The following is a 17,239-nucleotide window of genomic DNA, read 5'->3' as shown; positions in this document are numbered from 1 at the left end:
GGGTTCCCAAACATCAAAGGGAGTGTGGAGCCAGAACCCACATCGTCACAGTGGCAACCAAGGTAGTCCTCCCCTGTCAGCGCTCTGAAGGACCCCAAAAGGGCACCATTTCCAGACTCCAGTTTCCATACCACCCTGCTGGTGTCCTAACTGGATTCAGCCAAGAGGAACACTACCATCTGCCATGTAGGGGGATGAAGTGCTCTTGGCATCTACGTTCGCCAAGTCCATCCATTATTCTTTAGTTTCAATTGGGATAAAGATTGTCAAGCATTCTGTGGTAAAGTGAGGTCCACAGCTGATTGCCATCTTTTAACTAAGTAATCGCTGCCCTCACGTCTTTGTAGGGGAGTGGGGTAGCGTGGTGAGAGCGGTTCCCTTGCGCAATGTGGGAGCGGACGGCCCTGCCCTTAGTGCAAAGGTGCAGGATTGCCCATGACACTAATTTAAAAAGGGAAGCGTGAGTGCAAGAGAGAAAAGAAGGAGCGAGGAACAAAAAGACAGATTAAAGGAAAACAGACTGGCCAGTGACCAAAAGAAGAAGAAGGAGCCTGAAAGGGAAATGGAAGAGAGCTTATGGAGTGAGGCAGGTGGTTAGGAGTGAGCCTCTGGGCCATGGTATCCAGGAGGTGGTAATAGGGGCACTCCTACTGAGGCTCTTTCCTTGGGAGTAGGACTGGCCTCAATGATGGCATCTGTTGACACTTTTTCTATAGTGTCGTTTCTTGTGACTGAAGACAGAGAGATATAATTAAAGTTAGTAAAAAATCTTTTATTAATACACACCAGGCAAGGGTAAGATGACAGAGAAGCACAGTCCTAGGACACCTGCCCTTCATCTGCCTCGATGGGTCGGTGTCCCAAATCTTTTATAGGGCCTTTGTCTTATGACTTTAGTTGCACAAGAATTTCAAACCATTACATCTTACAACATTTTGCTTGGATCAGCATTTACCACATCCTTTAAGTTCATCAGTTGGTCACTTGTGGTTTTAGTTCATCAGTTGGTCACTTGTGGTTTTAGTTCATCAGTTGGTCACTTGTGGTTTTTTGTTCGTTAGGAGAAACAAGAAGTTGCACTTGTCATGTGCACTATGGACAAGACAGGGTCTGCATGGCTTTTGTCACGTACACCAGATTGATCAATACTGTTTATTATTTTTCCACATTCCCCCCTTTTGAACAATCTGGGTATGAAAATGAATAAAGGAAAGCTACACGGCGGAGGTAAAAAGTGGGGAAGGAGGAGGAGAGGGGGAAGGGGATGAGGAAACTGAAGAAGCAAATTGGAGTATACGTTCCTCGTGTAGCATATAGGCCTTGGCCATAGAAGCAGTGAAATATTTGGATATTATATAGCGAATAAGAGGAATAATGCAGCAGCCAACAATTCATTTCTGTACTGCCTTTAAATTGCGATTTTTAATAACCCACTCCCATGTGTCATACATAACATGGACCTTTGTTACAACATCCTCGTACATTTCTACATACAACATCCTTGTGCATTTCTACATAATATTTTTCTAATTTCCTGTACTTCATTCATGTCTCCAGCTCCTTCCAGTGGCCATCTCCCCAACTTTGCTTATTCCACTTTTTGCATGCCTTCTTAAAATCTAATCCTGTCTTCTTTTCAATGAGCTTGTAGGGGACCTTTTTTTTTTTTTCCACCAGTATGTGGAGCCTGGTGACCCTCCCAAAAATAAACCTTCTAACATTAAGGACTTCGAACCCTCGGGGTGCCGATTGGCAGGCTTGCTGTTATGTGTTCCCATTTTTTCCCTTGCTTTTTCCTCCCGATTGCTGTGACAGATTTATTCCCTCTTGTCGTGTCCTATTCTCACTTCTGTCTTCAATGAACTATTGGGTTTCTGAGTGTGCCACTCACCCACTTCCAACGTTCCCCTTTATATTCCCAGAAGTGGAATACCATAAGTTTCCTTCGTTACTGTCACAGTGCACGGCGAAAGCAAATATTTATTTCCAGTACATACTTGTTTATTATTCCCCTTGTTTTATTAAACTGTTATTCTTCTATTCCATTCTCTATCCTCCGTCCAATTGAGTTATTCGTGCTTTAGGGGTGTGCCACGCACCAGATCCCGTTGTAACTCTCCCTTTTTGTAATTCCCGGAGGATAGTGTACTATTCTATCTTTCCCAACAGCAGTGACTTAAAACAAGGTATTTCTTTTCCGTTTACTATTCCCAGTCACTTTTTATATTCCACAGCAAGCCCGCCTCCAGCCTATCTTTTACGGAAACCCCCGGCGGTACTTACCCCAAATTGGGTGTTAGTCAGCTCTGTCAGGAAATCCTTCTCAGTCACCGTGGTTGTACCAGAAGGAGACCGGGGACTCCTCACGCAGGAGCCATCTCAGGACAGGACAGTCCTAACTTTTGTCAGAGCTGCTTGCACTGCTGCCGGAGCTCACAATATTGGCAGTCCGCTTCAAGAAGACGGATCGCTGAGGTATTCCCGCTCGAGAAGTCAGCCGGCCGTCTCCTGCCCCACGTCCGGGTGCCAGAAACTGTTGACACTTTTTCTATAGTGTCGTTTCTTGTGACTGAAGACAGAGAGATATAATTAAAGTTAGTAAAAAATCTTTTATTAATACACACCAGGCAAGGGTAAAATGACAGAGAAGCACAGTCCTAGGACACCTGCCCTTCATCTGCCTCGAGGGGTCGGTGTCCCAAATCTTTTATAGGGCCTTTGTCTTATGACTTTAGTTGCACAAGAATTTCAAACCGTTACATCTTACAACATTTTGCTTGGATCAGCATTTACCACATCCTTTAAGTTCATCAGTTGGTCACTTGTGGTTTTAGTGGCCTTACACTTCAGGCCGCCTCCTTACCTCTCCTCCCGAGGTCCGTCCTACTCCACTCCCGACTCTCGCTGCTCAACGGAGGGAGGCAGCCCCTTTTATCATCACCCGGATGTGCTCCAGGTGCTCCCCAGCAATCTTTCATCGCCACTCCCCAGTGTGGCGGAAGTGCCGGCTGTGGACCCGGAAGCACTCCGGGTGTCCCCGCTCCTCTTTCCCCCCAGCACTTCTGGGTGTGGCGGAAGTGCGGAGGTCCAGGGCTCATCGGGGCGCCCCCTGGTGGTGACCATAGCATCCAGGGTGGTTGGCCACATGTAATCTGAGATTGGCGTAAGCCCTCTTCCGGGGCGTCCCCCCAGCCACCTGCGACTATATATATATATATATATATACAGTATATATATATATATATACAGTATATATATATATATATATATATATATATATATATATATATATATATATATATATATATATATATATATACATATTTTGTATATAGATTAATGTATTTTCCTGTCAGCTCCTGGGTACGGAGTTCAGTATTTTCTGCATTGTTAATGTTCTATTGACAGGGCTTTCATTTCTGATGTGGGCTGCCTCACTTAGTCCAGAGATTGTAGGCTTAACTGCGGTTGATAATTGCCCTCCTTAGCAGCAACCAGGTGTGCTGCTGAGAGAAAATGAATAAAATAAATGGATGATTCAGTCTTTATTTCCATTTTTCTCAGAGGAATAAAATATACTGCACTCTAAGCTGCTGGATTTCAACAAGACTCTCCTGTCATACAGTGTAAAAGTACCTGATTCTGCTGCTAGGCCTCCCGTCTTTTACCTTAATTCTGTTTAGCTGGAGATCAAATCTATTGTTCTGGGTACAATATAATTTCAATTACGCTATTTATTGTGTTTGTCATGAAGTGCTTTTCAAAGCAGGCTGACAAGTACATGTGGAAATTATTCTGCCAGTAAAGGCCTCCCTAATAAGTGACAATGTGTTTCTCATAAAGTGTTCATATTGCTAACAGTAAAAAAAAAAAATCATTTAAGCTTCGAGCTGTTCTTTATGATGAATCTATTCTGGTAAAATTTAAATTCAGAAAAAAAAAATACAATCCATATGAAATGCCTGCGGTAGAAATTTGGAAAATTAGATGTTTTAGACAAATCACTGTTATCTGACAGAGACGTACACAGCAACAGTATGTCAGTCTTCAGTGGTAATTTGTTCTGTATTTTGCTTATAGGAGATCACCACTAAGGATGTTTCCACTCACAGGAAAATCAATTATTTTTGACAACTTTCCGGATCCTTCTGATACTTGGGAAATCACAGAAACTATTGGAAAAGGAACATACGGCAAAGTCTTCAAAGTCCTCAACAAATATGATGGAAGTAAGGCAGCTGTTAAAGTACTGGATCCGATACATGTAAGTTGACTGTTTCATAAATATTCTACTAAAATGGCATAAGGGAAATATTTTGTAGATTATTTGTTTTGACAAGTGTTTCACCCATTTGACTGTGCAGTTCTTAAAGCTAAAATTTACTGCTCTGTCTTTATTGCCCTTATCTCTAAATTACAATTAATTAAGCAATCAATCCATCAATCAATCATTAATGTAAATAGAGTCCTTCACTCACGCACACCATCAGGTGGTGCAAATAAGGAATACAATGTTAATTATGTACTACGGAATTAAATCAAAGGAGTTCTGTGACATTTTGTTTAGTTGACATAAATGCATCACATATAGTGTCATGAGAGCTGCGTCAGTATGCATCTGCAGAAAAGGTAAAATACATTTGAAAAGTTCATTCTACCCTGAAGCAATTTTATAATTTAACATTAACCTATTTTGTTTTTTAAGTATATAATAGACTATTATGGTTTCCAGATAAATCACCACATGTAAATGTTATATAAATGTAGTACTCATATAAATAGCAACAATTGGTTTGTATATAAAAGGTAATATTTAGGAAATTGTAATAATATTCTTACATTACCAGAACATTTGACTTAAAATAAGCAGAGATACAATTTCAAGCAAATTAGGTATTGAACATGAACTACATTAATAAAAAGAGTCCGTTCTTATTTGTCTAAAAGTAAAATAAAATAATTCATGCATAAATTATTAGTATTGTTAATATTATTTTGAATCTAAGATTAACTCAAGCATAAATTATTATTATTATTATTTGCATATGTTTATAGCATGTAGTTATATTTTTCTGTTAAATATAAAATTAGGGTGCTTGTTCAATATACTGTGCTTGTCACCATAAATAAGATTATTTTAAAAAGAAGGTATTTTCCAGTTTTAAGAATAACAATGCTATTTAATAATTATATATTTTCATTGTTTTATTATTTAAAATATATTCAATGATAATCAGACTCTTTAACTGCCTTTTTCTAATTGAAAAGATCAAACTGAATTTATAAAAGGAAATCCACCAGTGCTAAATGCAGACTTTGAACTTCAAACACTCTTTAAAAAATAAAAATCAGCTCGGGTTAAATATGGTTTTCGAAAAGAATAGAATGCAAAAATGTGTATAATTTGCCAAACAAAAGGCATTCACACTCTTAATTATGAATGCCGTCACTCTCTGTATATGTCCATCAGAAAAGAAAGGAATTCTGGTCAGAAAGGTGGAATTCAGCTGGACCCTAATTATTTAAAGTCAATAGGGCAGGTCAGTATGAAAAATTAATATATTTTGAATAAATTGGGATTGGCTGATGTTAGAGAAACAGCTACAGCAGCATATGTTCTGAGCAGCAAGCTTCTGATTACACAATGATTGGCATGTATAGTCTCAGGAGAAAGATATCTGAAAATAATAGTTTACTTCCACAAAGGAAATTAAAGGGCAAATTAAATCATTACACTGCTTAGTAATTCATCATTTTGAAGAACCCCTGTAATAATAAGGCACTTCAACATTTTCCTTTCCACTTTAATATGTAAATGATTTCAATTAAATGTTTTTGAAATGTATAAACTGTTTATATATAGAAAGAGTATATGGTGTGCAGACCAGCCTCGGCACAGACAAGCAGACACCAATGGTTCAAAACACCACACACGTTTATTTACAACTATTTACAACAACCCAGTGCCCTGCACCACACACCCTCAGTCCGGGCTTCTCAAAAGTCCCGTCTTTCTTCACCACTTCCGTTCCTCTCCTCTGAGCTTTGTCCTCTATCACCCGACTCCAGCTAGTGAATGCAGGAAGGCATCCCCTTTTATATTCACCCGGACGTGCTCCAGGTGCCTCCCAATGAACTTCTGCCGGCACTCCCTGGTGTGGTGGAAGTGCCGGCTGTGCACCCAGAAGCACTCCAGGTGTCCCAGGTAATTGTTCCCCCAGCATCTCCGGGTGTGGCGGAAGTGCTGACATCCAGGGCTCCTCAGGCATTTGGGCGCCCCCTGGCGGTGATCATGGGCCCCTATTGGGTTGAGCTTCCATGCTCCTTTCCCATGGTCCCCATAGCCACAAGGGTGGTAGCCCCCTCGTGGTCCGGAGAAAGCATAATCCCTCCTTCGGTCCTTCTGGGCATCCTGGCTGGGTACCACCCCAGCCACCCGCAACTATATTATATATATATATATATATATATATATATATATATATATATATATATATATATATATATATATATATATATATATATATACTAATAGAAGGCAAAGCCCTCACTCACTCACTGACTCACTCATCACTAATTCTCCAAGTTCCCATGTAGGTAGAAGACTGAAATTTGGCAGGCTCATTCCTTACAGCTTACTTACAAAAGTTAAGCAGGTTTCATTTCGAAATTCTACACGTAACGGTCATAACAGTCGATAACGGTCGACAACGTCCGCAATGTTGAACTTTCTTATTTATGGCCCCATCTTCACGAAATTTGGTAGGCGGCTTCCCTGCGCTAACCGAAACCAATGTACATACTTATTTCGGTGGTATGACGCCACTGTCAGCCACCATATTGAACTTTCCAACGTCACTAATTCTCCAACTTCCCGTGTAGGTAGAAGGCTGAAATTTGACAGGCGCATTCCTTACAGCTTACTTACAAAAGTTAAGCAGGTTTCATTTCGAAATTCTATGCGTAACGGTCATAACGGTTGACAGCATTCGCCATGTTGAACTGTCTTATTTATGGCCCCATCTTCACGAAATTTGGTAGGCGGCTTCCCTGCGCTAACCGAAACCAATGTACATACTTATTTTGGTGGTATGATGCCACTGTCGGCCGCCATATTGAACTTTTCAATGGTCTTTGTTACTTATGGGCCCATGAATCCTACTTATGTACATATATACGTCCATAGCCTCCCATGTTGTTGGCTACCTGCCTATATAAGGCCGTCCGTCGCTCCAGTCTCTACATTCCCTTCATTGCTTCTCCACGGGATTCACGTCTCCCTGCTGATAACTACAGCCTTTTTATTTAATCCACGGCTTCTCCACTGTTTTATTGTTCATTTATTAAGATTATAGTTATTGTGTAGATATTTTAGACTTGCTTTACATTGTTTCGGTACCCATTTTCTTTATCGTTCCAACCGTACCCCCATTACCATGTCTATCGAGGTGATCACCATCGATCAAAGAACTGTCACTTACCGAGTGGTTTCCATGCCCGGAGATACCACCTACCTTTTCCATTCTCTTTGTTACATATTGCACGGCCATATCAGGCTCACTCTTGATATCCGGAGGAACATTGTGTCTTATGTATTGAATGACTGGGACAGGTTCAAGGTGTGGACTGATGATGGTACAGGAGATAATTATACTACACAGGAGCACTGGAAGAGTGAAATGCTTAAGCCCTTCACCTATGGTTTTGCATGTGAGTTGATGGCTGCTGCTGAATTGTTTGGTTGTCGCTTTCAAGTGTACCGAAATGGCCAAATATTTTACACCTTTGGACAACCGCCAATGCCTCTTAAACATCTTAGATTCACAGGTGACGATTTCAGTAGTGGACACTTTGATGTTTATGAATGTTTAAACTCTTAAAAGCTGGATGTGAAGTTATCGATGAAACCGGTTGTGTGCTTACAACACTTGACAGATGCCGAATGTCACTTCAACACAACAAATCCTGCAAATAGTGTCGTAATTGAAACAAACCATGAAACTCAAACCGATTATGACAGCAGCAATACAAGCTGTGAGATTTGAAACAAGATTACTGTTCGCATGGCCAACTGTACGTTACATGCTCAAGAGTAAGCTCAGCGCACAGCTTGCTCATAATATAATAATCTATACTAATAAAAGGCAAAGCCCTCACTCACTCACTGACTCACTCACTGACTCACTCACTGACTCACTCACTGACTCATCACTAATTCTCCAACTTCCCGTGTGGGTGGAAGGCTGAAATTTGGCAGGTTCATTCCTTACAGCTTCCTTACAAAAGTTGGGCAGGTTTTATATATCGAAATTCTACGCGTAATGGTCATAACTTGAAGCAGTTTTTCTCCATTTACTGTAATGGAGATGAGCTTCAACGCCGTGGGGAGTTTCGTGTGACATCATCACGCCTCCCACGTAATCACGCAGCACATAGAAAACCAGGAAGACCTCAAAAAAGCGCTGAAGAAAACATGCATTATATAATTGAGAAGGCAGCGAAACAATAAGAAGCGGCAGTGACATATACAACCATATTCATGAGTTCTGCTACTTCGGAAACAAAGCACGATGTAAACCTACACTTTAAATTAAGTTCATAGACAGGCTGCGCTGGCGTTTGTAATTTAGTGCCTGCCCATATAAGGCCGTCCGTCAGCGGCAATCCAATAGCAAACTCCCACTAAATATTCACGGGTGAAGGACTGTGCTTATGGAGAGGAAGATGAGATGGTCAGGGTGGTGTTTGACACAAACTCAGCGAAACTGCGAGAGAAAGTTTTAAGTGCCAGGACTAAGGTAACATTAAATAAAGCTATGGACATAGCACGAGATGGCACCAGCACAGCTGGGAACCTTCGATGCAAGTACACCGAGTGGCTCACGTGAACTGGCGCGGTGCACAGATAAAAGCAACAGTTCCAAAGAGCTGAACAAAACCGAATTACACAATTGAAAAGGCAGCAAAAATATGAAGCGTCTGATAAGCATATTCATAAATGCAGCTACTGTGGAAACAAAGCACACGGTGGAAAAAGTCAATGTCCCGCTAAAGGAAGACAGTGTAAAAAAAACCCGTGCATGCAGTGTGTCAGGTCTCAGATAAAGAAGAAGACGAGCTGTTTATTGATGCAGTAAGAAACGAATCGATGAATGAAACCTGTCATCTTTACAACGATTGACAAACACGGAATGTAACTTGAACACAACACATCCTACAAATACGAACCTGATTGAAAGAAATAATGATAATCAAATCCTTGATGACAGCAACACTCAGTAACACTCACAAAACAAATACTGTATATTGACAGTCATGTTACGTTATTTTTAAAATGTTCCCTTTTCTTTTTCTACCTTTTTTAACACACTACTTCTCATGCGATCGCGGGTATATATATATGTATATATATATATCCCGCTCTACATACTCGAATAATGGATAGTTTATTCGCCATCAATGATTGTTTTGGTAAAGCCATACTCAGTGTATTCATTAGATGAACGGTAAAAAAGTAAGAGCGAGGAGAGGATGACTCATTGAGGCATGCAGGCTGTAGTCTTGCGTCAACTCTATCTGAATTGCGCGATCACATTTGAAAAAATATATCTTTTCAAGTTCTATTTAGTCCATATGTGTCAAACTCAAGGGCATGCCACATCCGGACCGGCGTGTAATTATATCCGCCCGCGAGATCATTTTATATACTGTATTATTGTTATTAAAGCCGGGTATATGAAGCGCTGGTAACACAATAAACTACAGATCCCATAATGCAGCGCTTCAGCTGCCTTGCCGAACACTTACCGCTTACTAGAGTTATTGCACTGAGTTTGCACGGCGCTTTGGTGACTTTGAAGAACAAAAAAAGTCCGTCTACATGCGTCTCGAACCTTGTGCATGTTTGGTAGCACATATCTGTGTGAGAAGCTCTTCTCAGTGATAAAGAATAACAAAACAGCACACAGGAGTCGCCTCACTGATGAGCACCTGCAATCCATCCTGAGAATCTCCACAACACAGAACTTCACACCAAACAGAAACGAACTTGTTGACAAAAAAAGATGCCAGGCGTCCAGCTCTAAAATGACATATGAGCAAAGACAACTGAATGATTTGATTTTTTATTGCACGTAAGAGCGGGAGTCAACCGTTTTAACAAACAGCGTATTGCACTGATCTGAAATAGCTGTGTGTGTATATATGTAGATATGTATGTATATGTATATATATGTTTATATATGTGTGTGTGTATGTATGTAGATATATATGTATGTATATATGTGTATATGTATAGATATGTATATATATATATATGTTTATGTGTGTGTGTGTAAATATATATATATATATATATATATATATATATATATATATATATATATATATGACAACAACACTCATCACTCACAACAGTGTCAAAACAATTACATTGACAATCAGGTTACGTTATTTTCAAAATGTTTCCTTTTCTTTTCATTGCTTCTTTAACACACTACTTCTCCGCTGCGAAGCGCGGGTATTTTGCTAGTATATAATATAACTCACAATGTGGTATACAAAGAGATCTTTAACAAATAATTATTGGCATATTTTCCGTCAGTTTCAAAAGGTTTAATTTTCTTCTTAATAAAAATTTTAATGCAGTACTGCAACAACAAGCAGCATAAAGGTTTGGGGTTTCCGGCCCCGTATATTGCAGAAAAATCCACAATTCAGTCAAAAAAAACAGGTCAAAAATATAAACAAAAACAGGTTTATATGCTGACGCCGAAGATGCCGTCGGCGGCCATTTTATGTAGGAGGAGCCGGAAGTGGAGGAATGCTGGGAAAGAACCGTGAGGGAAGATGGAATTGATGACGTCAGGAACAATGGCGGAGGAAGGGCGGAAGTAACGTGCTGAGGGCAAATGAGGCTTATGGTTGCAGAGCGTCTTTTTTTCTGTAAGAAAGCAAAGGAGAAAGGTTAGTACCCCGCCACTCCCTGCCGGCAAACGTCTTCCGAAGCATGTTAAGGTCCGTCCGCGGACTCCTATTCGCGCGTGCGTGACAATATATATATATATATAATCAAAGAGAGCACAAAAACACGAAAAAGATTTGGGTTTCCACCCCTTATATTGTCAGAAGTTTTGCTCCATAGAATGATCTCAAAAGACTGAGTACTGAATGGAACTGACTGAGGGCAGCAAGTGTCTGCTTTTATAGGTAGTGGAAAGGAAGAGGAAAGTCCAACAGGGAACTGGCAGAAGTGAGGTCAGCAGGAGGGCGTGGTCTGGAGAGGGAAGTGGAAATTGGTTAGGCTGTAGTCAGTTTTTACTTGCAGAGAGAGAGGAGACATTAGTGCACTTCATCCAACCCCTTACCTGGTGTTTTACTCTAAATTAAGCCCATAGACTGCCTCCCATGTGCAAGTGTGTGACAATCTATACTAATAAAAGGCAAAGCCCTCACTCACTCACTCACTCACTGACTCATCACTAATTCTCCAACTTCCCGTGTAGGTAGAAGGCTGAAATTTGGCAGGCTTATTCCTTACAGCTTACTTACAAAAGTTGGGCAGGTTTCATTTCGAAATTCTATGCGTAAGGGTCATAACTGGAACCTATTTTTCTACATATAATGTAATGGAGTTGAGTTGGAGATGGCCGTGGGGGGCGGAGTTTCGTGTGACATCATCACGCCTCCTACGTAAGTACGTAGAGAACAAGGAAGAACTCCAAACAGCGATGAGCACAAAACGCCATTTCACAATTGAGAAGGCAGAAAAACATTATGAAGCAAATGATGCATACAAGCATATTCATAAGTACAGCTACTGCGGAAACAAAGCACGGCGTGAACCGTAAGTTTATATTAAATTAAGTTCATAGACAGGCTGCCACTAGCGTTTGTAATTTAGTGCCTGCCCATATAAGGCCGTCCATCAGCGGCAATCCAATACAAACACTGCCGGTAAATATTCACGTGTGAAGGACTGTGCTTATGCAGAGGAAGATGAGATGGTCAGGGTGGTGTTTGGCACAGACTCATTGAAACTGCGAGAGAAACTTTTAAGTGCCGGGTCTTAGCTGACATTACACGAGATGGCACCAGCACAGCTGGGAACCTTTGATGCAAGAACACCAAGCGGCTCACGTGAACTGACGCAGTGCACAGACAAAAGCAACAGTTCCAAAGAGTGCTGAACAAAACCGAATTACACAATTGAGAAGGCAGCAAAAAAATATGAAGCGTCTGATACATAGAATCATATTCATAAGTGCAGCTACTGCGGAAACAAAGCACACGGTGGAAAAAGTGAATGTCCTGCTAAAGGAAGACAGTGTAAAAAACCCGTGCATGCAGTTTGTCACATCTCAGATAAAGAGGAAGACGAGCTGTTTATTGATGCAGTAAGAAACTAATCGATGAATGAAACCTCTTATCTTTACAACGATTGACAAACACGGAATGTAACTTGAACACAACACATCCTACAAATACGACCTGATTGAAAGAAATAATGATAATCAAATCCTTGATGACAGCAACATTCAATAACACTCACAAAACAATTACTGTATATTGACAATCATGTTACGTTATTTTTAAAATGTTCCCTTTTCTTTTCATAACTTCTACTTCTCCACTGCGATACGCGGTATATATATATAAATGTATATATATACCCGATCTACAATACATACTCGCATAGACAAGCCACACGCTGTGGCTAATTGTAGAGTCTTAAGCCTCTAATGCGACATTCGAGGTTCGATTCCGAGAGGGATGCACTGAGTATGTCGTAGCGCTACCGATTCATTTTACCTTCGCATCTCCTTGGTTTGGGACGTATGAAAAATATTAGGTTAACTCAGAATCATGTTACGTTATTTTTAAAATGTTTCCCTTTATTAGCACAAGCACAGCTGAGAAGCTTCATGCATGTACTCCATAACGCGTTAAAAATAACGCATTTAATCACACTTTCAATTCCAAGCAAGCGGGAACTTTTGTCAATGCATGATTTCCTGGTACATCCATTACACTGATGCACACATCACAGCTACAAAAATGTTAGAGTCGGAATAAAGCGCTTCCTACGACTGATCATTTCGACTACCCGAGCGAAGCCTTGATAAAAGCATGGTTTTGTGCACACTGAAAAGCAAGCAAAATTAGATGCATTACAGAAAGCGGACTTTGTGGCTCTTACTGGGGATCATTGGACTTCCGTGACCGTTAGTAATTCTAAATACATCTAATTACAAAATGTTCAATGATCACACTGTTTTAGCCTAATGTACAAAATAATTTTGGCTAATGTTACTCAGAGTTTAAAGATTAAGTTGGTCAAATTACCTTTTATGTTTCTGACTTATTTTTTAAGAAGAAAAACTGCACTTTATGTTGAAATTTTGGTTATTATTATTTAAAGACAATACTATTCTGAAAATGTACTTAAAGTACTTAAACTACCACTTTATTTTAAGTCTGCCCAATTTTAACCAGGGATGATATTTTTGTTTCTGTTTTGAATTCAAATGCAGTTTAAAGGCTTTTTTTCATAAATTAAAATAGCTTGAGTTTACAATATTCATGTCCATGTCTATTATTTGATTCTGTCACCCACTAAAACCCTTTTAAATTAAAAAAAAAACATTTGCGATTTGGGGCAAATTTACGTGTCGATTACATACGATTAATCAAGATTAATTCTTACACAGCCTCTAATTAATTGGATTAATTTTTTAATCGAGTCCCACCTAATATATATATATGTGGATATATATATGTAGATTTGTATATATATGTGTATATACAGTATGTATATATGTGTGTGTGTATATACAGTATATATATATATATATATATATATATATATATATATATATATATATATATATATATATATGCCAGCAACACTCATGACAATGACAAAACAATTACATTAACAATCATCTTACGTTATTTTTAAAATGTTTGCTTTTCTTTTTCATAACTTCTTTAACACACTACTTCTCCGCTGCGAAGCGCGGGTATTCTGCTAGTATATATATAAATTGTGACAGGCGTCTGGTGTCCATACCCAGCCGGGAAGCCCCTGCACGCTATATTCAGGAAGAGCAGCCCTGGACACTGCAATATCTCCCCCTGGACACCAGATGGCCACCTTCCTGGGGTGGAGCAGTGCCTCGGGTTCCCGCAGGGCATCCTGAGAATTGGAGTTGGGTGCAGCCCTGTTGGGTCCCGCAGGCACTGCCAGGGGGTGCTGTGTTTGGGACTCCTGAGCTTGTATGGGCAACATATTCATCACATCCGGAAGTGCAGCCGGAACTCGGGGATCAAGCACCTGGTGCACTTCCGGATGAACTATAAAAGGAGCCAGAAACTACCACCTCAGTGGCTAGAGTCGGGTGGGAAGAGTCCAAAGATTGGTGAGGAGGAGTGCTGGTAGAACAAAGAGTGTTGTTGGTATTTAGTGCTTTTGGGACTGTGTATTGCCTGAGGGACATTCAAAACGTTTCCGCAGTTTTTTTAAACTCTATTTATTAAAAATTTCAAAAACAAATGAAATCACTTTTTTACATAGTTACCTTCCTTTGCGATGCTATTTTCCCAGCGTCGTAACAACTAATGGCCAATTTACGGAGAATACCAGAAAAGTTATGAGCGTCAACTGGATGATAACATATATACAAGACCACAAGACTGTTACAGTCTGCTTTATATATAAGACTAGCAAAATACCCGCGCTTCGCATTTGTTAAGGATCTCTTTGTATACCACGTTGTCAGTTCGGAACTCCGGTTGTAATATGACCAAGCTATGTGAGCTTACTCTTGAGCATGCAATGTATAGTTGGCCATGTGAAAAGCAATCTTGCCTGAAATCAATGGCATTCTTTTGTAGGGTCTGTCCCTGAGACTTATTAATTATCATCGCAAAGCAGAGCCTTACTGGAAATTGGAGGCATTTGAAATGAAATGGGAGATCAGAGGGTATAATGGGGATGCGAGGAATACAAACTCTCTCCCTTGAGCAACTGCCAGTAAAAATAGTTGCCTCAATTAGGTTCTTTTGCAGACACGTGACCTGGGGCCTCATGTATAAACGGTGCGTACGCACAGAAATGTTGCATAAGAACTTTTCCACGTTCAAATCGCGATGTATAAAACCTACACTTGGCGTAAAGCCACGCACTTTTCCACGGTACCTCATGCCTTGTCGTACACAAGTTCTCCGCTCGGTTTTGCAAACTGGCGGCACCCAGCGTCAAAGCAATGGTACTGTTCCTGTGTGATTACTCATTATTTTCATGACGCGGCTTTATAAATACACTGAAACTAACCGCATATTGTTTATTAGTGTAATGCATCTGATTGTAATTAACTCGTAACATAATAATGGTCCAGGGAACAGCCATAGTACAGTATTCCAAATACCATAACTGCTTTAGCGTTGTTACTCTCACTGCACCTTCTTCTTCTTCTTCTTCTTCTTCTTTCAGCTCCTCCCGTTAGGAGTTGCCACAGCGGATCATCTTTTTCCATATTACTCTCACTGCACGACTCGGAGTATTTATATCACTGTATCTGAGTGTGAATCACAGCAGCTGATCGGAAAGAGAATTATCTGTATACAGCTTTAAGGACACGCTGTGTCAGCCACTGCAAAACGTTTTAAAGCCTTTCCTGTACGGACCTCGCAGTTCAGAAACAGTTTAATCCCAAGAACTTTAAATGCACTCAATCAATTGCTCCTTGTAGAACTGTTTGTATTTATAAGTACAATCACCCCACTGCAAACTTGCACTACAGTTATAATATCTCACAACCTGAGCCACTTTATAAAGCGCGTATTTACATGTGATGACGATATAATTTTTAAGGTGAAATGCAGCAAAATATGTTTGTTAAATTATACACATAAAACTTTAACTTCATTTAAATAATCTATATTCTTCACTGGGAGTGTCGTGAAGGATAGAATAATTAAACATGTACTACGAAGATATTTCAATGTTCCTTAAACATTTTGAAGAATCTGCGCTAAGCTTACAGATGGCTTAACGTCTATTACAGAGCTGATTGTGTGGCAATCGGTTACTTGGGGAAAGAAAAGCAAGGACTGCAGTGACTGCTACGCCAATATATATTGAATATAAAACAGAAAGAGAAAATAACAACACAGCTAAAAACGCAGCGACACATTTCGACAAAAGATAAATGCTTGTCATGAGCACGAGTCTCATGAAACACATGTTTAATAATGTGCTTTAGCTCCTATCATCATGAAAATGACATCACGTATACATCTCAGTATTTTAGTTATTCAGAGAGCTGTAATATCACAAATGTAATGGACTCTGTGTCCAGATGGAGGAAGAGAGCCAGTTTAAGAAGCAAGTAGTGATTTACACACATAGATCACATACGAGTAGAAGATCAAATACAAAACAAAGCATTTAACGTGCTACTTTAATTACGATGTGATTTGAGAAACTGGTTAATTAAACGATTTTAAGATGAAGTTTATAATGTTCTACTAAATGACAAAATAAACTACGTGATTAAAGTGGAAATGTCGAGATTGAAGTTTACATTTCGTGCTTTTTCCCTACTGTTTACCTTTTTTCTCTGTACCCTAATAAACTTTCATATGACACTCAGACAGTGGGCTTACAACTCTTCTTTTCACGGCAACTTTGATATGTGACTTCTTTTTTATTTCCGGCACTGTGCGATTTTGTGAATGTGAGCTTTCAAGTTTCTCCAACACGCTATGTCACTCAATCAGCTTCATTTTGTTGATTATACCACGGTTTATTTGAACAAATAGTATGTTTTTCCTTTGCCTCCACTTTATATTCGCTGAAATTCTTATATTTTCCCTGTGCTTTTCCCATTGTCTTTTCACAGAAGGCTGCGCTTAAGGGCGATTTATATTGATTTGCATATTCAAATAGGCGTAATTCTGGGAGGATTTGGGGCGTTACAAAATGCGCGTGCACGAGTGTTAGTTTTCACGCTGATCGGGATTTATGTAACGGAAGAACGTGGAAGTTGGAGTACGCACAAATTCCTGCATCTGGATTTTTCTGTGCGTAAGCACATTTCGGCTTTTGTGCTTACGCCATGTTATAGTGCGAGTTCTACGCACGGCGTTATACATGAGGCCCCTGATGTCTCGTGCCGTTACAAAGTTTCGGTGGCTGTAAGTTTTTCAGTAACATTATTGGTGCCCCAACCTTCAA

At 39.9% G+C, this 17,239-nt stretch overlaps 1 protein-coding gene across 1 annotated transcript in view; it reads left to right on the top strand.

Annotated features, from left to right (window-relative positions):
* The first annotated feature begins 4,087 nt into the window (after nucleotides 1-4,087).
* myo3a (myosin IIIA) overlaps nucleotides 4,088-17,239 on the top strand; it is a 390,102-nt gene continuing 376,950 nt past the window's right edge. The window contains exon 1 of the mRNA XM_039753913.1: nucleotides 4,088-4,264. Coding sequence (XP_039609847.1) covers nucleotides 4,097-4,264 — 168 coding nt within the window. The 5' untranslated portion in view covers nucleotides 4,088-4,096. The remainder of the gene's footprint in view (nucleotides 4,265-17,239) is intronic.

Source organism: Polypterus senegalus, chromosome 5 (assembly GCF_016835505.1).
Source record: "Polypterus senegalus isolate Bchr_013 chromosome 5, ASM1683550v1, whole genome shotgun sequence".
NCBI lineage: Eukaryota > Metazoa > Chordata > Cladistia > Polypteriformes > Polypteridae > Polypterus > Polypterus senegalus.
The sequence above is the reverse complement of the archived record's forward strand: the minus strand, read 5'-3'. Positions and strand labels throughout refer to the sequence as shown.